Source organism: Mugil cephalus, chromosome 15, assembly GCF_022458985.1.
Source record: "Mugil cephalus isolate CIBA_MC_2020 chromosome 15, CIBA_Mcephalus_1.1, whole genome shotgun sequence".
Classification (NCBI taxonomy): Eukaryota; Metazoa; Chordata; class Actinopteri; order Mugiliformes; family Mugilidae; genus Mugil; species Mugil cephalus.
This window is the reverse complement of record NC_061784.1, coordinates 2,665,125-2,687,631: the sequence shown is the minus strand read 5'-3', so window position 1 is coordinate 2,687,631 and position 22,507 is coordinate 2,665,125. Positions and strand designations below refer to the sequence as shown.

The following is a 22,507-nucleotide window of genomic DNA, read 5'->3' as shown; positions in this document are numbered from 1 at the left end:
ATGAACATAAAGAAAAAGCACTAAATGAGAAGGTGTGTCCAAACTTTTGACTGGTAGTGCAAGTGCGCAGAAACGTGAAATCGCAGACACTGCACTTTCTATTCTTGAATCAGCTGATGGGAAAATCCATTATTTGAATGTAATGACAGGAACATGACTCGTTTTTTTTCCGAACAAGTGAACTTCAGGTAACCTATTGCTCAAGATATCAATGAAAAAGCGAAAGGCATTAGCTGAGTATACTGTGACTAATGATGGAATGAACGTTTTCTCTCGAGTCTAATTCAGTTTACATGAAACAGAGTAACATCACAATATCAATGGCAACAAAAAGTTTGATAATTTTTTTACTCTTGATGCCCTTAATACATAAATACTGGAAGCCGTTCCATGACATGGACTTTGTAACATGTTCTGAATTACATTCTGACCAAGTTGCAGCCTTTTACATTCATTAACACTTAACAATGGAAACATGTGAAAATGAGCATGTAGTTGACATTAGTATCCCTCCTTCATTTACCGCTCTCTATAGATATTTCTATTTCTTAAACTCCTAACTCATATGAACCACTAACTTTTGTGCTTGGGGTCATTCTTAAAAGTTTTATATTCAAAAAGCATTAATTGCTGTACACACTTCTCATTCATATCTACATGATAATATTGGGTCCTTCACCTCAGAGAAGAATGATCTTTAAATGTATAACTTTGGTTAAAAAAAAGAAAAAAAAGAAACTTAAATTACTTTGAGGCTTAAAGTTTTGAATTAAAGGTAGAGGGAAACATGACAGGGCAAGAATCATTTAATTGTTCCCTCTTAATGGCATCATTTTGGCACAATGTCCTTTCGGGTCAGATGAGCTTTAACTGTAACCTACAGTAACCTTGTCCAATTAGATGAATTTTAACCCTAAAGTTTAAAGAATGTGTTCAGTGATATATATAAGAGGAACCATACACAATGTTTACAGAACAGTAGCATCAGCACAATTACGTATTTGGCAAACCTTGCTGTATTCTGTCTAGACGAAGACCAAAACTTCATAACTGAAATAAGAGCAAGTAAAATGAGTGACCTTCCTTCAGTTAAATAGGTTTCCCAACGACATGACAAACATTGTGTTGCCACCTTAAAACACAGCTAATCAGCTATGAGTTCATGGTAATGGGACTGCTGAGCTTCACACTTCACAAACACACTGGTGCGGTCTCTGTTGCGATGCTGTATTGATTTTAGCTTTTCAAACTGTATCAATGTAACAAATCTTTGTAGGACACAATAATCTGTAAAAAGCCACTGGCTATAATAAATAAACTTTGCCCAGAAGGATGTCTCTCACTTTTAAACATGCCTATTAATGAGTAACTACGCTCCTAGGGACATAACGTGCTTTCAGTTTTATTACATTGTCTTTCAGTAAGCTCCCTGCTCAGAATGATGGATCCTAATTACTCCTAAAACACAATGAGGGCAGTTTTAAAATTAAATTGTAATGCAATAGTGTAGCTCAAACATCAATAGCATTGTGCAACAAATCATAAGGAATGTGGTGGTGTTTATATTCTAATATTTACCTTTACAGTACATTAGATTCATTGTTATGCTACATTAATGTATCACAGAAAGCCACTTGCCTGTGTAACACATGTATCGGCTCCTTTTATTGTTCTACAGAAACAAGGTTTGACCAAAGCAAATACCATGCAAAACCGATATTTGCTCTCACATCCTGTTTTGGCAGTTTCAATGGAGAAGCCTTAGCTTCGTTTGCACATGAGCTCCATACTTTGTCCTAATTTCAGGTTTTTCTTCTTCTGTTGTTAGCTCTAAGGGGGAACATGTCATTCATTATGAAAGGATGTGCCTTTCAGCTCTTTAAAAACTGTTTTCCATCTAAGGTTGGAACGCTGTTCCATAATGTCTTACAACTACATTTGAGATATTCAAACTCAAGAAGTATTTCATATACACTTCACCATAAACCACCCTGACCTATTTGGTATCTAAGATGTAAGGATCTCAAGTAAAACTTAAAACAAAGAACCAAGTGTGAATACATTTTGTGGCTGACTGATGAGATGTTCTCTTTGACTTTGTCAAGACTTGTTATACAGGAAATATAGCATGATATGCGATATTACACTGTACATGGTGCACTTTGTTTTATGTGATTTGGAATGACATAATTAAAGAGTGTAAAAGCTATGAAAGAATCATGGTGCATTTATCTAAAAAGACATACAGCGTAGTGTATGTTCATATCCGTGGACAGTTTCGATATTTTTCACCTACATTTCTGACAGTTCATAGGTTTTGTTATTGGAGTGTAAGAGGTCACATTTGCTCTTTCCCATGAAGAAAAGACAGTATCCCCTGGTTTGTGTTTCACCTCATAATGGTAAACTCATTAAATGAAGAGTCAATTAACCTGTGCACTCAAGACTTAATGAGTTACCCATTTTCCTGTTCCCTTTGTCCCTGGTGTTATCTGTACTGCTGGTACAATTTCCGCAGTTCATCCCAGAAGAACAAAGACAAGATGGTGTGTGGACCGAGTCGAAAGTAAGACGCTCCCAGGCCTTTGTAGAGTCCAGACAGGCCCTCCTTCTTCAGTGTCTTTGAAAAGCAGTCGCTGAATCCTTTATAAAGCTGCCCCTGCATAATAAGAGAATGGGGTTAGATTCGCAATGTGATTCTATTCAATGTCGCAAGATTTCGGCTACAAATAAATTTAGCTCAGTTGTGAAAGACATTTTTAGTTAACCAACGCTGTCATTGGTTTCTGAAATCTTGCACATGGGTTTTGCCCAGCTCTTCTCTGTCTTCATACTTTTCAATTTGAAAATGCTGTCACGCATCAGCTCCTGAGTTGCAGCTTTTGACACGTTTTGAACCTTCCTCATATGTAGCCTAGGTCTTTCATGATTTTTTTTAAACCCAGCCCGAATAAACATATATCTGGATATGAGGGCAGAATGACAAACCAGAAATATTGTCTATTTGTTCCACATGTCAACAATTATTACCCATAATGCAACACAAGTGGCACCAATAGCTGAGTCTGCAAGTTTAACAAAAGACATCACATGAATACAAAGAATACCAGTACTATAACTGAATAGCTAGTGGTAAAAACACACTAGCCACATGTTGTATGAACATGTAGTTTCATAAAATCTTAAAGAGCACAACGTGGTCCTTCTGCTCACCTTGCCCAGATGATCCACAGGCTGGTTGTAGAGTCGTGTGCTCACCACATCAAAAGGGGTCATAGCCAGCACTACCACCACGCTGCTGATCATACCTGCGCTCAGGGCCACCAACCAACTGTCCTTCGGGAACACCTGGTGAGAGGGGGTTGAAATAATCATGAGGAAACTGCCTCAAAAAGGATGAGAGAGCTTACAGTGAAGGTTAGCTGAGGTAGCAGTACACCAGTAGTGAGACGTGACACTGTAAATCACCATCAAGGTAAACCATGCAGGCAGACAATTCTAATTTTAACTGGTCATGACTGCACCCTTGCACGTACTGAAACAGAAGAATGACTCTATTATTAGTACATATATGTTACGCACACATACTTTTACCCCTACGGAAGTATTAATAGTAGCGACTGTTAAATGTTTAACACAAAGCTGCACTCCCTGAACTAATACAGCAGGTTATGCATGAGGCCTTGCGGGTTGGGAGGTGTAGTGAGGCTGACCTCCACCCTCAAGGCCCACCAACCAGTTAAAATGGCCTTAAGGAACTCTGGAATGAAGGTAAGATGAAAATAACCGCACAACTGTGTCAGGGTTCTTTTCTAAACATTTTGGAGGAGCAGCAAAATAAAGACAGCTGTGTTCACTGTGTCCCTGGCAGTTGGTGCTTCATGTTCTGGGCCAGGGGGCCCACGAAAGGAGTCGAATTCCTATTCAAGGGGAGTTCAATATAGACTGCTCTGTCAGTGCCACAATGACAGCCTCTGTAGTCTGCACGGAACTACTGAATACAAATAATCTCCTCAACAGTCTGGAGTTTGAGGCCGAAACTAATAAATATTTACAGTGTCTTTGAATGAGTTTGTCTAAATACTGTAGTCAAGATCGAAGAGTCCAATGTCATGTCTTCAAATGATTTGTATATAAAGTACTAATAATCTGAGAGCCATATAAGACTTTAAGGTTCTCAGTCGTCCGGGTCATTCAAAAAACAAGGGAAGTATCTGGTCTCTGACCCTTGTCTGTTGTTGGCAACACCCACAGGTGTTCCTAATAAAACTTAAACTCCTCACTGTCATTTAGAACTAAAGAAACTACTTGCACAAGTAGAAAAGTGTCTTCAGCTTAGATTTTAAGGAGCCATTTCAGCATTTTCCTTAAATTATTAAAAATGATTTTTCTGTGGCTCAACATACCATAGTAGCTCTACGTACTTAGTGACAGTATCCCCAAAACAGCAGCGCTTATTCATGAACAATGATGTCATGTGGAAAGCATGCAGGCATGCTGAAAGGCTGAGGAACCGGTCTGCATACTCCCACCGCTCAATTTAACTAGATTTCCGGTTAAGAGCAGATCTAGCCCAGATTCTAACCTGCAGGTCAATGACAAGCTCTTTGGAGGAAGAGAAGGTGGAGAGCTGAGCGGATGACCCCACGCTGACCCTCGGCACAGCAGCACTGGAGCCCCTCCACAGACCCAGAATGCCATGCTGCCTGTAGATGGCTTTAAGGGCATGGATCATCCCCTACCAGAAAGAGGAGGAACACATGAGGAAAGTGCGACAACCACGTCTGTACCGTCAACTCGGGTTATTACGTTACCTGGTGTTTATACTGATGCCCAACAGCAATAGATGAGGTAGCCTGACTCTGCAGATGAGTCTTCACCTGTCAGTGGAGACAAACTGTGTTTATTATTCTGCATGTGAAAGTTCACCTTCTGGTGTTCATCACTACAGCTCAAAGGAAGTAAAGTTAAGCCTAATCAGGTAAGAATAAAGTCAGCTACTGACCAGGTATACAGGGCTTCCCATGACAGCTCCCACTACTCCGGCCACGGCCCCTGCTACAGTGGTTTTGGCAGCGCTGACCCTTCCGTTAGTGTGGATGTATCCAGAGGACTCAATGACGGCGTACGAGCCCAGCCTAACTCCATTCATGAAAAACTGATATACTAGTCCGGGGACCAGTCCTTTCTGTAAGCCGGCTAGTCCGTCCACTTTGCCGATGGTGTAAAAAGCGTGGAACACGTTGCGATAATAAACCTGGTAGGAGCCCCTGCTCCGGAGCTCTCCTTGCAGCTGCATCCGAGTTTTGACGACCTCCAGCGGGTTGGTGAACAGGCACGCTCCGCACGCCGCTACGCCGCTCAGCACGAAATCCATGACGGATGTGGAGGTTAGGCCCGGAACCTGCAGTCATAACAGTGGGTTTCTGTTCAGCGCATTGACTGGTTCAGCGGCGTACCCTCTCCCATAGGCTACACACACATATAGTTTAGGTCTAGTAGGTCCATAGACTCTATGAGCAGAGCTATTGATGTGCGGATCGGATCGATACTGAAATACCGATGCCAGGTCTTTATGCTCGATTCTCAATTCAAAATGTCGATACTTTTGATACGTCTGTCATTCGAGGTAATGTATATTATTAACAGGAACACGGTGGAAAATAACTAAACCTTGTGAAACACCACAGGTTAAAATCACAAACCAGAATACGAGGCATTTATTATGAGGCAGACAGGAGAAGACAGAAGAGGAGAGCATTAGCAGCAGTAGCAGTTTTTAATAACCTAATTTCAAACAATGATCGTGTCCTCCATTTGCTATTCTGTTTTTGTATTAACTCAACTATATACTGAATAAGGCCTCTGCTATAATAGACTTTGGAGTTCAAAACAAATAAATAAATTACTTTGATGTCTTATATTCTTTTTGAAACACTCTACTTTTTTTGTATATTTACCAGACACATTAGGCGTATTTGTACAAAGTATCGGATCGGTATCGCTGATACCAGCCTGAATTTTACTCAGTATCGGATCTGAAAGGACATCGGTGGTATCGAACATCACTATGCGCTAGATACATCCGCGCGCAGACATATGAGCATTTCACGGGCTACTCGTAATTCCAACCGATTTAAATGTATGATTTTGGTGTGAAAGTTGAAATATCCAACAAAATGTTTAGAGTAAAATATTCTTATTATTGGATAATAATATATTGTTGTTGTTATTGTTATATTATTGTATTATTATCCATCAAGAAAAAGTAATAGGATATATTTTATTGCTCTAGAATTCTGGCCGTACACTTTATACATCCCCTAAACATATCATCTTGGAGAACTGTACCGGAGCGCACCAGAGATACGCTCCCGTACGTACGCTGTACGTGCGTTTGACTAAAGCCGTGTATTAGAGAGAGTCTGGCCAACTCACATGATGGGCGCCATGTTTACTCCATTGGGGGGAAGATGCTACAAATATAGGACCCGCGGACCAAAACCGGTCCGCCTGAGGGTCCAATCTGGCCCGCGTGATGAATTTGCAAGGTGTCAAAATTATGCTAATTTATACTAAAGCGCAGTGTTGTGCAAGGATCTTGCGCACAGCTGGTGTGAGATATTTGTACTTGTGCACTCCTCAGTCTGTGTGTGGCCCCTGAACGTCAATGAGTTAACACCTTTGTACAGTGGGGCGGATGTGCTATGTTGAAATAAATCGTTTCTTTTCACCATTAACAGGTTTATGAATGTTATTGCCAATGTCTGTCAATATGTAAAAAGCCCTCACTTAAATATCCCAGCATCTACTTGCCTTAAATGAGCCGGTAAAATGCTTTGTTACTGTTATTTAGTATTATTACATTAGTATTATCATTATAACATTAGCATACTAGCCATTACAATTAAATTTGGCTATCTACATCGTCATAAATGCAAATGTGGGTTTCGCATTGGACATGATGGTAGCTGATATTTTTCTAAGCCTTCAGTCTAGATAACTAGCTAGCATAAGGCTAGCACAAGGCTTGGTTAACTTTAAACTTAATTCATTTGTAAAGCGGTGTTGGGTGTTCAGGGGTTATGATTGCACTGACTATCGATTAGATAGACTAATTTTTTTGTGCCATTATACTCAGCTTAGTTTAAGTTTTTGGTCAAAAGTAGTGGAATCAGTCATAAGGCAGATAGAAGGGGGGCAGGTGCAGAGTACTGTCAATACACCATAGGTTTAAGGTGGTTTTGTGGTTGTCATTTTAAAATATGCCACAAGTTGGCCACGTGGTTCTTTCCTTTTTCATGGGGCCACTAATATATGCTTGGTTTTTCTGTATTGATGGCGAATCACTAGACCGTGATAATACCTGTGTTCATCTGCTGGTATCTTAGTAAAACAAACATGTGGACTTGCCTCTGTAGTATATTATCTTCTTGTTTTTCTCTTCTGTCCCTTTCCTGTGTTTGGGGGTTGTGAAGTGTGTATAAAGTTCAAATGTCAAAAGGTCATTTACCAAATGCCAGTTCGTAAAACTAACCAAGACATAAGCCATAAAGTTTTGTTTGTGTATGGGGGTTCTCGGGGATGACCATCCTATATAAGGTGACTGTGGGAGCTGAACGAGAGAGGAGATTCGACGATTGGCCAGAAGCTCTCTCAGATTCGGCAAGAGTTTGACATTGTTCTTTCTTGTAAATAAACCTTTTTAAATGCAAGATAAGACTTGTCAGCGGTGATCACTTCTTTCTTCAGCACATCAATATACAACAATTTTGGCGTCACGAACTTGGACGTGTTTGTGGCCTCTCAGCATCTGCTTTCAGTCCTAAGGAGCTGACTCCCGCATCAGTCGACTTATATACAGGATGAGTTTTTCACAATATTGTGCGCTGGTTTGCTCGTGGGGACTGTGCAGTGTTGCTGTGGGGACACACCGTTGAAGACTCTTTGTGGGGTGGTTGTTGTGCTGCTGTTGGAAGTTATTCGTCGTTCTAAATTTCTAAATTTGAGGTTTTCTTTGCGTTGCTGGCAACGCAAAAGGGGGGACAGGACGATATAGATTTAAAGGAAATAAGAAGAAAAGAAAAAGAGAAGTTAGGATTAAGGAATAAAAGGAAATAAGAGTAGGCCTACAAATAGAGAAAAAGTGAAGAAGAGAATAGAAAAGGAATAGAAGAAATAAGAGTAGAAAAGCCTAATTAGTAACATGAGGCGCTGAACTTACATCGTGCAAAGTTAAGTGGAGGGGCCCTTTACCGCTGTAACTAGTAAGACACATGGTCTTTGGTAGTGAGTGTGAAAATTGGCTTTATTGGCTTTAAAGGAATTGGCTTAAAGTAAAAATAGGATAAAAAAGAGAGAGAGAGAACTCCTGGGCCCAGGGGGAATTTGGAACATTTTGATTTTTGTTTAAAAAAAAAGAGGTAAATTTAGAGGAAAATGGGAAAAGAGGATATAAGAGTTAAACAGGAATAGAGAAAAAGGGGTTCTATAGCTTGAGGCTACTAGGGCAGGTCTAGGACCGCTAGAAAGAATCGCCTAAAAAAGAAAAGAGAAGAAAATAGGAATAGTTAACAGAGAAAGGGAAAATAGTAGTTAGTGAAAAGAAGTTAGTTAGAAGTTAGAGAGAAGTTAGAGGCCTAGTTATTTGGAAGAGAAATGTGTGATCACTTTAAATTTGTGTGTTCTGTATGTGTTGTCTGTGGATCCTTGTTGTGTGTGTGGCAACCGGTTTTATGAAGTAATATGTTAGATTTTATGTTGAATAAAACGAATAAAATTAGGAAATAGGAGATTAAGGCGATAAAAATAATAATATACTTACATATTCAGTATTTGCTAAAATATTATGAGCCTTTTGTAAGGACATTTGATAAACATATGAGCCTTTAAAGGACGTTTGATAAATATAGTATGAGCCTTTTGTGGGGACTTTTTTGGTTAAAATACTATGAGCCTCTGCTTGGAGGACTTTGGAAACTGTTAAAATATATGAGCCCCAGAAAAAGGACTTTATATTTAAAGAAATAATAAAGGAAAGTGTTGGCAGGAATGTGTTAGTCACATTGAAGAGTGTATTGTACTTAGTGGTTTTCTACAGTGTTAAAGTGTTTGCCTGTTGTCTCTTTTTATGGGGTGAGAGTTCAAGAAGGAAGCAAAAGGACAAGGGGGGTGTCTGGAGGCAGAGGAGAGAACAGCTGGTCTACCTCACATGAAACCTGAGGCTTGCAGACGACAGCACACGCATCTGAACCCAGCAATAAGGCCAGTGTGATTTTATCCACAGACTCTTTCTAATCTACCTGCTTTTTGACCTCTATGCATTTGTTAATGGTTGATATTGATGATACATATATTGTTTGATTGGTAATCAGATTTGGGACAACAACAGTATATTCATTTGTTTGCACATAACATGTATGTTGCAGTTTGAGGCTTGGCAATGACTGACCATTCAAATAACAGAGTTTAATTTCGGCTGAGTTGGGGAAGCTGTACCTTGCAATTTGATCGGTTGTTGTATATGGTTGATATTGTGTGTGGACCTGGCGTTGTTTGCTCTTACATCTGTAGGGTTGTTTTTGCATCCTCTGAAGTTGGCAAATTTATTCATTTGTTTGTTGATTGTGATAAAAAGGGGGAATATAGGTAGTAATAATAATAGTGTATCAATTAAAATAAACATAATAATAGGATAATAGAATAGAGTTAAGGTGATTTTTAATTAGGTTGAATTTGATTACATTGATTACATTGATTACATTATTATATCAAAAATGGATAACTCAAAAGTAACTACTCCTGTTGAGGTGGTTCAGAAGAATAACCCTTTAATTAAAGGTATTGCAAAGATGTCACAGAAATGGTGTAAGCGTTGGCCTGAAATTGAGCAACCATGGCCAGTGATAGGAACCTTTAATCCAGAAGTAATAAAAACAATACAGGTGCTTGTGACCACATATAAGGCAGACGAAAAGAAAGGAAGAAAAGGTGAAAGACGTAAACAGAAGAGACAAACGGAGCTTGGCATTCTCCAGCTGTTTGAGAAGGAGGGACAGAAATGGATGGAGATGAAGAAAGACTGTGAAGAGAAGACGGTAGATGAAATGAAAAAGAATGTGAAGAAAACAGAGAAGTTAATGACAGAGATTGATGCACCCTTTTCACATGTAGTTCCAGTACAGAGACCTCCGCCGTATAAGAAGGAGATGGAGCTCAGGGAAGTTTATCCTCAGCTTCCGGTAATTAGTCAAGAGGGCAATTACCACATTAAGAATGAGGCTGAGCAGGTTATAGAAGTGGGGAAAGCAGAGACAACTATTAGGATGTATCCAAGTACAAAAAGTAAAAAGAAAACGACACGTTTGGAGACCGGAGGACGATTGAGAATTAAAAGGATAGATTTTGGAGAAGTGGAGGATCAGAGTGATGAAGAAAAAGCCATGGGAGGATATGATCCAGCAGTCAGATGACTACTTGCCAGAGCGGAAAGAAGAGGAGGTACAACAGGAAGAAGAATGGAACTGAGAGATGAAAGTGAAGTTGAAGGTGAAAGTGAAAGTGAAAATGAGATTGAAAATGAGGACAGTGATGAAGAAAGCGAGAGTCCTTCTCTTGCTAAGAGAAAAACTGCTTATAGAGAAGAAGAAAGACGACAGATTTTAAGAGAAGTTGAAGAGAATATAGATCGATGCTGTAGATGTCTGGACAAATGCACTACACTAAAAGGAAGGAAGGCATTAGAAGACCAATTACAAGAACTGCAGATTCAGAAGAAAGAGTTGCGGAAAACAGGTTCTCAAAAATTGGACAAGGAATATGAACTGCGTTCAAGGAAAGAGAAGAAGCCTGGTAAGATGTGTCCAGTTGTCATAAGAGGTCAGAATTTGGAGTATAAACCTTGGCAGAGTACTGACATTCCTCGGTATCACTGGTTACTCTTCAGCATGGATTGAAGATTATGCAAGTTTGACAGGACCTTTAAGGGCTATGATTAAAGATACTGGGAGTACTCAACTTCATTGTAATCTTCTCTGGACACAGGATGGTTTATTACCTTTGAAACGATTAAACAGAGGTTACAAGAAGCTCCAGCGTTAGCACTTCCAGACTATTCCAAGAATTTTCTGTTGTACGTATCTACCTCAGCTGGAGGAAAATATGCATGTGCAGTTCTTTGTCAGCCAACAGGTACAGGGACCAGTCCTCAACCTATTTCATATTATTCTACTGCTTACTCAGATGTTGAACTTGGACTACCACTGTGTTATAGAGCAATGGTGGGAGTCTATTTAATGTATGACAAAGCATCTTCGGTCACGAGGGGATATCCAGTGACAATTCTTACTCATCATAGTCTCAGAAATCTTTTGAACTATGGCAGGTATACGTTGACCATGCCTAGACTTAGAGACTATAATAGGCTTTTAGAGCAGGAGGATGTCACATTAGTCAGATGTGTTACGATAAATCCAGCTGAGAATTTGCCAACTCCAGAAGATGGTGAACCACATCATCAGCGTTCAAGAAGCAGAGAAATACTCAAGATTAAGGTCGGATTTGAAAGCTCTCCCACTGCGTGAGGCAGATTTAGAGTATTGGACTGATGGGTCCTGTTATCGTGAGGGAGATAATGTGAGTGCTGGTTATGCGGTGGTAAAAGCCCAGGGAACAGGATTTGTTGTTGAGAAAGCGGAAGTGGTACCGCAGCCTGCATCAGCGCAGCTTGCTGAATTGGTGGGGTTAACTGAAGCATGTCTTTTAGCGGAAGGCAGGCGTGTGATCGTCTATACAGATTCTGCATATGCTCATAATGTGTGTCATTTGTTTGGATCGGTATGGAAAAATCGAGGGTTTAAGAAAACAGATGGTTCCCAATACAGCATCACACTCAGATAATGAAATTTCTCCATGCTATGATGAAACCTAAAGAAATAGCAATAGCTAAATGTGCAGCACATAAGAAGGATGTGTCAAGAGTCCCTCAGGGTAATAGAGTGGCTGATGAGGCTGCAAAAGCCGTGACAGGAGCTGAGAAGTTGGGTAAAGTTTTCTTGGTCACACATGAAGTAGATTTGGAGGATAAGATTACAGTGAAAGATGTGGTCTTAATGCAGGAAGCTGTCTCTGAGGTGGATAAACAGTTGCGGGTAGATCGAGGGGCAACACAGGATTCTACTGGTCTTTGGAGAAATCAGGAGGGGTGTGATGGTTCCTCCGGGTCATATTCCAACGCCAAGGGGTCCAATGCGTGAGTTGGTGGTGGATTTTGTCGATATGATAAAACCAGTTGGAGGTAAGAGGTACATGTTGGTCGTCGTGGATAGATTTTCACGATTGCCTGAGGCTTGTCCAACTAAGCGGAAGGATGTTCAGCCAGTTGCAAAGGTTCCTTGCGGGGAGGTCATAAGCAGGTGGGGACTTCCTGATCGAATATCTTCGGATAACGGGAAGGAGTTTGTGGATAAAACTGTGAAACTGATCTTATAAAAATTGGGGATTAAACAGCGTCAGAGGCAGTTTATCATCCACAGAGTCAAGGGAGAAATGTGTGTGTGTTGATGTTTGTTTTTAAATATATTGTGTCTATTTGTTTTAATGTTTGCAAAGATACTGGTGTGCTGTCTTTTCTCCACTTAGAAGGATATTGAAGGAGGATCAATGTGAGAAGCTGGATGCTCAGGGACTGAAGGACCCTGAACTAGGACACTGTGATGAAGCTTTGCAGTGCCAGTGGGAAACGAATGGAGCAAAGTGGAAAAGAATCACAGTGCAACACACTATTGTTTTGTCAATGTTGTAATGAATGTAATTGAGTTATGTGTTTGTTAAGAAAGTGGATGTATTGGAACCTCAGTTGTTTTCTTTTTGTTTTCGGGGTGTTTAAGGAAAGTAATGCTAGGAAGGGAAAGGTCCAATGGAGGGTTCGATGGGTCGACCAGCCTGATGCTGGATATGGTTTTGATTTATTTTCTGAGGTATCCATATATATACTCTGCTTAAGATATTTCCCTATAAATTTTAGAAATCCTTCTTTTTTAGTAGGCTTGGAGTACTACTGTGTGGTCGCCTTAGACAGAGGGGCCGTGAGAGAATTTCCTGTCTAGATTGAAAGGTGGACATTTTAAGAAAGATGACTGTCTGATAGGTTTTCGCTCTCACACTCCATGAATTTGTTGTATTGTTAAGGGTTGTGCTGTAACTGGCACTGTAAGAAGGACATATCTTTCTGTTATAACAATGAATATGTTTTTGTGTTTGAATGTGTGTATGTGTTTTTTGGTGGTCGAGACTCTAGGAGCCTCGAAGGGGGGAAATAGTATATTATCTTCTTGTTTTTCTCTTCTGTCCCTTTCCTGTGTTTGGGGGTTGTGAAGTGTGTATAAAGTTCACAGGTCAAAAGGTCATTTACCAAATGCCAGTTCGTAAAACTAACCAGGACATAAGCCATAAAGTTTTGTTTGTGTATGGGGGACCATCCTATATAAGGTGACTGTGGGAGCTGAACGAGAGAGGGGATTCGACGATTGGCCAGAAGCTCTCTCAGATTCGGCAAGAGTTTGACATTGTTCTTTCTTGTAAATAAACCTTTTTAAATGCAAGATAAGACTTGTCAGCGGTGATCACTTCTTTCTTCAGCACATCAATATACAACACCTCTATGGTTCCAATATGAAGGTAACACACTGGTAGACCTCACCCATCCAGTTACCTTTACAAAAGCAGCAATTATTGCTAATAATTGCTACGAGGGTGTAGGTCAACTGTCTCAGCAACAAAGACTTGTAGCCTTACAATGGTGAAACAATGTGCATAACTGGATATTGTTTGATATCGATGTCTTTCCAGATAATTAAAGCGGTATTAACACACTTTCTGTGACCTCATCTTTGATCTGACAGATGAACAGTAAAATCCATGCAGGTATTGGTGTCTTTGAGCTACTTTGCTTAACCTCCTTGCCTTGGTGGGTGGGTTTGTTCGTCACTGAGCTGGATTAGACTTGAAAGTGAAATCTATCTCACCCCTACCCCCTTTTAAATAGGATTTATGCTCAGGGTCTTTTGGACAGCCTTAGCCTGATGTACAAAGACAGGAAATGGGCTTAAAGAGTCTTAAGAAGGACTACACGTTTCATGTTTTGGTTAGGTTTCTTCTGTTGGGCCACCTATTTGTTGTGCCGCCTTTCATTCATTCATCTAATTTTTGTTCCATTAAAACGTGCCTTCTGCCATATACAACATTTCAAACATTGCACAACAGCAGCAATAAAGTTACAAAACAACTTAAAGTTAATCAGAACATGGCCAGATTCTATATGTAGGTCACATTATAAGCTGTTAAAATGCTTAGCAGTCTCTAAAGTGAAATGAAGACATCTAACGCCAAAATGTGTATTAACAGCAAGTTTCATTACTTGTGTCTGAGCACAAAGATCAATAGATCAGTTTTTTTTTTTATGTCACCATCATTTTTTTTTCTTTGCAGTTTTTTTTACAGTCAAAATTTGTCTGTATACTATATTATAGTATAGTAAGTCAAAGTTTTTGACTGTATTTTGACATGGTTACTGTATTTTATATGAGTAAACTTCACTTAAATGATTGAAATAAAGACCAGTGAAATACATTCATAATGGACACTCAGATGTAAGATTTACCAAATTACGAAAGTTATTAACTGCAGTGAATGCATTTTAATTATCACAATTACATGGCCTGTTTGCGGTAGCTACACTGGCACAAGCAACTCTACATTTGTTCTGTTGTGTCTGTCCTCTTTAGGCATGTCATCTCAATCCCTCTACTCTATTTCCACGGCCATCCACCATCCACTCCTCTCACCTGAAAAGTGTCTGCATGGTTTCTTTCCCCCAACTCATGAACATATAAATGTAAGAAAGACCTGGATTGACATGTAACAGATGCGATGAATATGAACAAGCTTTTCCTCATACACTGATCTGGGTGCTACTTCTGAGCCGGATTGTGATTCATCAGATCATGTTTGTGTTGAATTTACTGTGTGTGCCTTCAATAATTATTGCAGGTATCACTCAAATACCAGCCCATAGGAGTTTGGAGGGGAAAAAACAGCTTAAATTAAAACTTTTTTTTAAAATAAAGTACGTTCTACTCTTAAAACCAAGCATGATGTCTATGTTGAACACCTGAGTGATGCTGCTAGGTTAGGCCTCTCATCAGTAATCAATGCTGCTGCTCAGTTACACTAATAGCCTTTGCCAAGTGGCAGCCTCCAATAATGTCAGGGCGTAATCCTCACAGCCAATGAACTCACAAGCAGGATTTCAGGTGCAGAGTAAACCTCGACCCGGAGCCCTAACCTTTTCAGCACATCAAGCAAGGAGGGGAGAGTTCAGAGTGTTCAAGACTCTGACATGACGGAGATAAGGTCTAATAGCTTTGGCTAATGGAAGAAAAATAAGCAAATAAGGGGGGAATAATACATTGGGTGCTATCTACTTGGAATTATTCAAATCAATTCAAGTCCACATTTGACTCTACTGCAACAAAGTACGGTGAGTCCTGCTTTATCTGTACTAATTCCAAATGGTTTTAGCTTTAATATCAAATGCTGTATTTTTTTTTTTTAACTAAAAATAATTGCAAATATTTTTTTAAATATGGTTTTATTCATTACACTAATGAAGGTTCCCTCCATCAATATCTTTTACACCATAATATATTTACTTAATTAAAACCTAAAAACTAGAATGGACATCGACAGCATAGCGTTAGATTTCTTTTGGCAGTGTCAGAGCTACACTATAAATTACATAGCTTAGCTTCAGTCCTGTGACATTTATTTTTTTTTTTTTAAAGTTATTCTAAAGAATTAGGTCAGTTGTCTTTGTGCACTACATCTCAGGTATCAACAGTCAGTGTTAATTGGATTATTTAGAGTCATGAAAGCTTGAGCAAACAGTCTCACTTTACGTACCACAAGAAAGGCTGGCAGCATTCCAGCGATCTATATTAGACAGATTTTATTGAACCACAAGGGAAATAGCTTGGTCACAGTAGCTTAGTTGCACATAAAAAACAATCTTGGGAATCACAAGTATAAAGATGGATTAAAACAAAATATAAGTATTATCTACTAAAATAAAATAGAACATGGTGTGAGCAAAATGTGTACAGATTCATTCTGAACACATTTACTAAAATAGTGGGCAGTTGTTTCAACTGTTGCATGTAGAAAAATAAAATAAAATAGTATAAGCAAAAATTTAGAAAATTAGTATATGAACAAATGTACAAGAAATAGAGACAGAAGTAAATATATATTATATACAAAGGCAGGATTAATAGGTGCAATAATGTGCACTAATGTGTGGAAGTGTGGAGCTGAATCAGTCTGCTGGGGAATGAGCTCCACTGCCCCTCTATAGTCTGGTGTAGTGAATGGGATGACTTCATAATAGAGTTCATCCAGTGTCCTCCTGTCCCTCACTGAGACACATGTCTCCAACTCACCCAACAAACCACAGCAACAGACTGAGGGAAAGACTCTAGTGACTCACTGTACAGACTGAAAGACCTGAACTTCCTCAGAAAGTAGAGTCTATTCAGGGCCTTGATGAACATTTTGCATGTTTCTTCTTCAGGGCTCAGATGGTTTATATTATGTTTCAGTAGCAATAAAATAACATTTAAAATCAGAAGTTATCGTTTACTTAATGTTACTTAATCTTGGTTTCAATCTCTCAGGGTAAACACAAGACTTTGTTTCTGAATTTAATGAAAGAAATTCTGACAGTTATTCATCCGGTACAAAAAAAGTTTAAAAAAAATTAATTAAATTTAACACATTACATCTAATCAAAGTTTTCATTGGTCTGATTGAAACTCTAGCTAAGGGAAATCTTTTTCTTTTCTTCTCATAATATATATATATATATATATATATATATATATATATATATATATAACTGTGGGAAGTGCACACTTCAGATTAACTCCAATCTGCAGAACTGAAAAGATACAGAGGAACCAAGCTGAGGAAGTGAAAATGCCTTGGGACGACTACTGTTCTCATGTTCCACTTCATGGGCTTGCAGCTCCTCAAATCCCTTGCTTTGTGTCAGTGTGCAAGTGCAAGTCATCCAAGTCTTATCTGTAGCGTCTGAGCTAGAAAACTTTTGTACAGCAGGGTGCAGCATATTACAACATTACGCCGCGCTCCTTCAACTCGTCTCACTTGGATAAGGTCTGAACTATTAGTAACTGCACAGGTTAACGCATTTGACACAGGTGTTTCCCATTCTACATTAATGAGACCGAATAAATCTGTAGGTAAAGAGAGCTATTGACCCTCAGCTTAAGAGCCAATGTTGTAACCATCAGCAACTAACAAAAACATGAACAGCAACATAGGTGGATTTTTTTGTTGTTGTTGTTTGTTTCCATATATAATTAGTTATCAGTGCTCACTTAGGTCATTTCTTTTTAAGCTCCATTCTGCCTGGGTACATTAATACCTTGTGATTTGTGAACAGATGTGGTTATCTTAATCCTCCCTTTAAGGCTTTAGTGGTTACTTTGAGCCTCATCTTTAACTTCTCTGTGGTGATGACTCCCAATGTTCTATTGGAGTTGCCAGGATGAGAAGAGCTACAGTACTAAACCATCTCCAATAGCTCAGACTCATTTGTGTGTTATTGATTAACATCTCTTGTGCATAATAGATGATGATCTGACCATATTTTCAATTTAAAACAAATAAAAGCAGATTACTACACCAGATTCCCAAACTTTTCAGTGTCAGTGTAAATAGAAGATATAAATGATGCTGGTCAGGGTGAAACCAGCGGCCTGAGTTACAGAGACATCTGCAGGTGAAAGGAGAGAGGGAAAAGCAACATCAGAGATGTCAGCAAGGGTGACGGAGTGAGACGTTCCCTGTATGTGTGAAGGAAAAAACAGTGTTATCTTAACTGACACCATAGTGGATGTGCAAACAAATGATGCTTGACCTTTTCTTGGACCTCATCTCACTTACCAGTTCCCACACAGTTGGTTTTAGGATGTAGAAAGTCAGTCCCCCCCTTAAGTTTGCACAGGTGTCCTTTGCAGAGAAACCACAGGTGTTGCTCACATAACAATGTTCCACTAAGTCTGACAATAAGAACTTAAACTAAAGTTATGCTCAATAATTTTGTTTCTCTGTGAAAAAAATAACAGTCAAAGTTTGCTTATAGTCAAACTGAGGCCACTACAGTCATGGTATAAGAGGGATAATGCCTTCCTAGTTTGTAGGTCACATGACAGTAATGGATAAGTCCCTATAGAAAGGATTTCCCAAATACGTAATGCAGCCTATTAAAAATAAAAAAATAAAGCAGGAGGAGAAAAAAACGAATATAATGAATCTCTTCAAATGGAAAAAGAGGGAATTTACCTAAACGGTAAGTGTTATCACAGAGCATTATGATTGGGACTTAAAATCGGTGAAATAAAGATATTATTTGTTTCAAGCTCTCTTAAAAACATTTTTGGTTTTGTGTGTGTCAGACAAAGGTGGAGCCATGGACATCGGGGGCTTGGAAACAGTTGTGGCGAACTCCGCCTACGTGTCAGCCCGCGGCAGTGTGGACGGATCTGCAGCAGCTGCCATGCGTGACAAGAAGATGCGTGCCAGGCTGAAACTCCCACACATTAGAGACTGTGAACACATGAAAACAACTGTAGACGCAGCCTTTGACAGCATGTGTGTCAAACAGCCCATCGGCAAGCGCCTGTTCCAACAGTTTCTGGAAAGTGACAAAACCCATAAAAATGCAGGAGATCTGTGGAAAGACATTGAAGAGTACACCATATGTCAAGAGAAAGACAGAGTGCAGAAGGCACAAAAAATTGTCAATAAATACTATGAGTCAACCTCTAAGAATCTTTGCAGTTTCCTCGAAGAGAAGGCCATCACTCGAGTTAAGGAAGACTTCAAGAATGTACGCGGTGACCTTTTTAAAGAGAGCGAGCAGCAGCTCCTCAAACACCTGGAGCTGAAGGCTATGGATGGCTTCAAGAACAGCATGTACTTCCTGCGTTTTATTCAGTTCAAATGGATAGAGAGCCAGGCTTTTGATGAGGAGTGGTTCATGGACTTCAGGGTGCTGGGTAAAGGAGGTTTTGGGGAGGTGTATGCTTGTCAGGCAAAGGCAACGGGCAAAATGTACGCCAACAAGAAGCTGGAGAAAAAGAGGCTGAAGAAACGCAAAGGTTACGAGGTAAAGCATGACAAGGCACCCACAGCCATTTATAAACCAACAAAAGAGTGATCATTCCACTGGCCACCTCAAAATAAGCCACAGCAGGACAAAAGAAAAGCAGACAGAGAGAAGTTGTTTCGCAGTGAGTGCAGGGGTTTAGCTCTTACCACAACAGCTCATGCAAAGAAGCTTGTGAGCCCATAAAGTCCCCACAAAGCAGCTCAGCGTTAGACGGACCAGACTGGAGACCACAGCATCTAAAAGTATCACTGCATAATGTTGCTGGGAGGTTTGCAGATTCACACTGTTTTCTATGAGCAAATAGTTCACTTAACTCAAGAAACAACAAGTAATTTGAACATTTATTTGAATTTTTAAAGCTAATAAAATGCTAAACGCTAACAAATGCAAATGCCAAAATCCTCTAGTTATACTCATTGAAAATCCAGAGAAGCTGTTCTGGAAAACCATTGTGTAAGCAGCCAATATGGTGAAAAATGTAAAATTACATTAAAAAAAAAAATGTGTCTGTGCCATTTTCTTTTCCCAGTTGCCACTGAAAGTAGCATTTGTTGAATAATCTCCCTGCACATTTCTGATTTGTTGGAATAATTGTGTTTGGTGTTTGATTTCTGTTAAGGGAGCTATTGTGGAGAAGCGCATCCTTGCAAAAGTTCACAGTCGCTTCATTGTGACACTGAGTTACGCCTTCCAGACCAAGACTGACCTTTGCCTGGTCATGACCATCATGAATGGCGGAGACCTCAGGTGCTCTTTATAAATACCAGATAAAATATCCATGGAATGACCTAAAACACTATGCCAGCCATAAATAAAGCATAAAGAGTATAAATCAGAGTAGTTTCTGATTTCATCTCAACACTCAAACACAATCCTCTTTCTCACAGGTTTCACATGTATAACGTGGATGAAAAAAATCCCGGCTTTGACGAGAAAAGAGCGCGTTTCTATACAGCTCAGATAATCTGTGGGTTGGAGCACCTTCATCAGCACAGGATCATCTACAGGGATCTGAAGCCAGAGAATGTATTGCTGGATGATGCAGGTGAGCAACTCCCTGCAAAGCATTGCACTGGAAGTACTCATACAGAGCTCCAAGTGGTAATTGGGTGTGGCAGGCTGCGGGCTTGTATCTTTACAGCAGTTAGAAATAGCAGGGGATTATCTTTATGTCATTTACCATTCATGGTGCAACTTCAGACACGAGAAGGGTGTTGCAGTTAAATGATGATGCCTACAATCAGTTTGCACTCAGTTAACACTTTAAAACCAGAACAAGCAATATTTAAAGTATTTTCTGGACAAAATATGATTTGATAGCTTACTGTAAACCTGCTTGTAAAGGAAAGCCCACCCAAATGTGATTGGTCAATACTACCTGGGCTGAAAACTTAAAAAAATAAAGCTTCCAGTACCAAAATGTACAAAATACCATTTTTTTAATTCACTATGTATGTGCTCTAGTTGTAACCAATGTCTCTTCACTCAGGACATGTGCGTCTGTCAGATTTGGGTCTGGCTGTTGAACTTCCACCAGGAAAAGACAAAACAACTGGATATGCTGGAACTCCAGGTAAGTTATCTTTAAAGCATACTTTAAGATGACGTTGCACTCGTCAGATGGAAAGATGGAATACCATTGCCATGTTTAAAACCTATTTAAGTACCATATGTTACTAAGTCACTGTGTCCATGAATGCAGGTTTCATGGCTCCAGAGCTGCTCCAGAAGAAGGAGTATGACTACACAGTGGACTACTTTACTCTGGGAGTCACACTGTATGAGATGATTGCTGCCAAAGGGCCATTTAGAGTACGAGGAGAGAAGGTACTATTTATAGATCCTCACTTGATCCATTCTGTCCTCTTATTCAGTGCAAGTTCTCAAATCTAACTTTTTGTTTTGTTTTGTTTTGTTTTGTTCAGGTTGAGAATGACGAGGTAGCTCGCAGAATCCTAAATGATCCGGTTTCTTACACACCCTCCTTCAGCAAAGAGTGTAAGGGCATTTGTGAAGGGCTGATGGAGAAGGACCCGGCCAAACGGCTGGGGTTCAAGAATAATGAGTGCGCAGAGCTCAAGGATCAGCCCTTCTTCAAAGAGATTAACTGGGGCCGTCTGGAAGCAGGTACATGAACAATAAACACCCACATCTCCTATCATCTGTCCAGTAAAGACCCCCAAAAACATTTTAAAAGGGACGCAGTTATGGCAGAATTCAAACTCTAATCTGTTTATTTCCTGTGTTTCACACCAAGGTATGTTGCCTCCACCATTTGTCCCCGATCCCAGAATGGTATATGCTAAAGATATTGACGACGTGGGCGCCTTCAGCACAATCAAAGGTGTGGTCCTGGACAACAAGGACACCGAGTTCTACAATGATTTTGCGTCCGGCAATGTCCCAATCCCCTGGCAGGATGAGATGATCGAGACAGGTGTGTTTGGAGAGATGAACATCTGGGGAGAAAACGGCAAGCTGCCTAATGACCTCGACCCAAACTACGTGGAGACCAAAGGAGGCGGATGTGTGTTGCTTTGAGAATAGATTACCGCATGTAGATTTGTGCTCATTCGGTGCCACCTATTCCTAATATGTACTATGTGTAATTTATGCAGTAACCTGTTGTTAAAATTCATATAAATTGTGTCTTTACATAATAATATTTTATGTTACTTATATTGTAATATCTGTCTGGTTGAAGGTGAAATAGCACATAGTTGAAATATTGTCTGACAAATATATAAATACAGTTTTTATTAAGTAGTTACAGATAAATGAAATGAAACATGTTTGTATAGAAGTCACATGTATTCTTTGTATAATATGAACTACTTGGATGAAAGAAACAAAACTGTACTGGCACTAATAATGCTATGTAATTATTCTGTATTTCTTTATTATTAAAAAAGTAGCATTTGAAAAAGTTATTACTATATATTGTACTATACATTCTAGAGAAAAGAGTTTAAAGCAATCAATAAAATCTTGCAAAGCATAGTTACATGTGCTGACTCTTTTATGCAGCTTCATTGTCTACATTTGTGTTTGTATTAGGTCGTAGTGAATGTAATGTATGAACTAGTATAGAGAAAGTACTAGAATTTCCAAGGATCAAAATAACGGATTGTCCTTACCAAGAAATGTCTCCTTGGGTGTGTCTGACCAGTGTTTCCGTTACCATGAGACTTTCTGAGTGCTACATGTGATTGTTGTCTTTGATTTTGCACTGTCAGCAAGTTGTCCATTAATGTGTAT

At 39.5% G+C, this 22,507-nt stretch overlaps 2 protein-coding genes across 2 annotated transcripts; one reads left to right on the top strand and one right to left on the bottom strand.

The window, feature by feature from the left end:
* Window positions 1-317: 317 nt before the first annotated feature.
* Window positions 318-6,244, bottom strand: slc25a35 (solute carrier family 25 member 35). The gene is made up of 5 exons (XM_047607359.1): window positions 5,006-6,244; window positions 4,815-4,880; window positions 4,586-4,738; window positions 3,214-3,348; window positions 318-2,659 (listed from the first exon to the last, which is right to left on the bottom strand). Exons 1-5 carry the CDS (start codon window positions 5,375-5,377, stop codon window positions 2,489-2,491), a joined length of 897 nt encoding a protein of 298 aa, XP_047463315.1. The 5' UTR covers window positions 5,378-6,244; the 3' UTR covers window positions 318-2,488.
* A 9,087-nt stretch (window positions 6,245-15,331) lies between these two features.
* Window positions 15,332-22,249, top strand: grk1b (G protein-coupled receptor kinase 1 b). The gene is made up of 8 exons (XM_047606261.1): window positions 15,332-15,538; window positions 18,534-19,246; window positions 19,869-19,996; window positions 20,137-20,294; window positions 20,739-20,822; window positions 20,952-21,076; window positions 21,175-21,376; window positions 21,507-22,249. The coding sequence occupies exons 2-8, from the start codon at window positions 18,548-18,550 to the stop codon at window positions 21,788-21,790; spliced, it is 1,680 nt and encodes a 559-aa protein (XP_047462217.1). The 5' UTR covers window positions 15,332-15,538; window positions 18,534-18,547; the 3' UTR covers window positions 21,791-22,249.
* Window positions 22,250-22,507: the final 258 nt, after the last annotated feature.

Coding starts and splice junctions, on each gene's coding strand:
- slc25a35 (XM_047607359.1), bottom strand. CDS start 5,377: ATGGATTTCGTGCTGAGCGGCGTAGCGGCGTGCGGAGCGTGCCTGTTC. Junction 4,739..4,814: donor GGCATCAGTATAAACACCAG/GTAACGTAATAA, acceptor TCTTTCTGGTAG/GGGATGATCCATGCCCTTAA. Junction 2,660..3,213: donor CTGTGGATCATCTGGGCAAG/GTGAGCAGAAGG, acceptor CTTATTATGCAG/GGGCAGCTTTATAAAGGATT.
- grk1b (XM_047606261.1), top strand. CDS start 18,548: ATGGACATCGGGGGCTTGGAAACAGTTGTGGCGAACTCCGCCTACGTG. Junction 20,823..20,951: donor TGGATATGCTGGAACTCCAG/GTAAGTTATCTT, acceptor CCATGAATGCAG/GTTTCATGGCTCCAGAGCTG. Junction 21,377..21,506: donor CTGGGGCCGTCTGGAAGCAG/GTACATGAACAA, acceptor TTTCACACCAAG/GTATGTTGCCTCCACCATTT.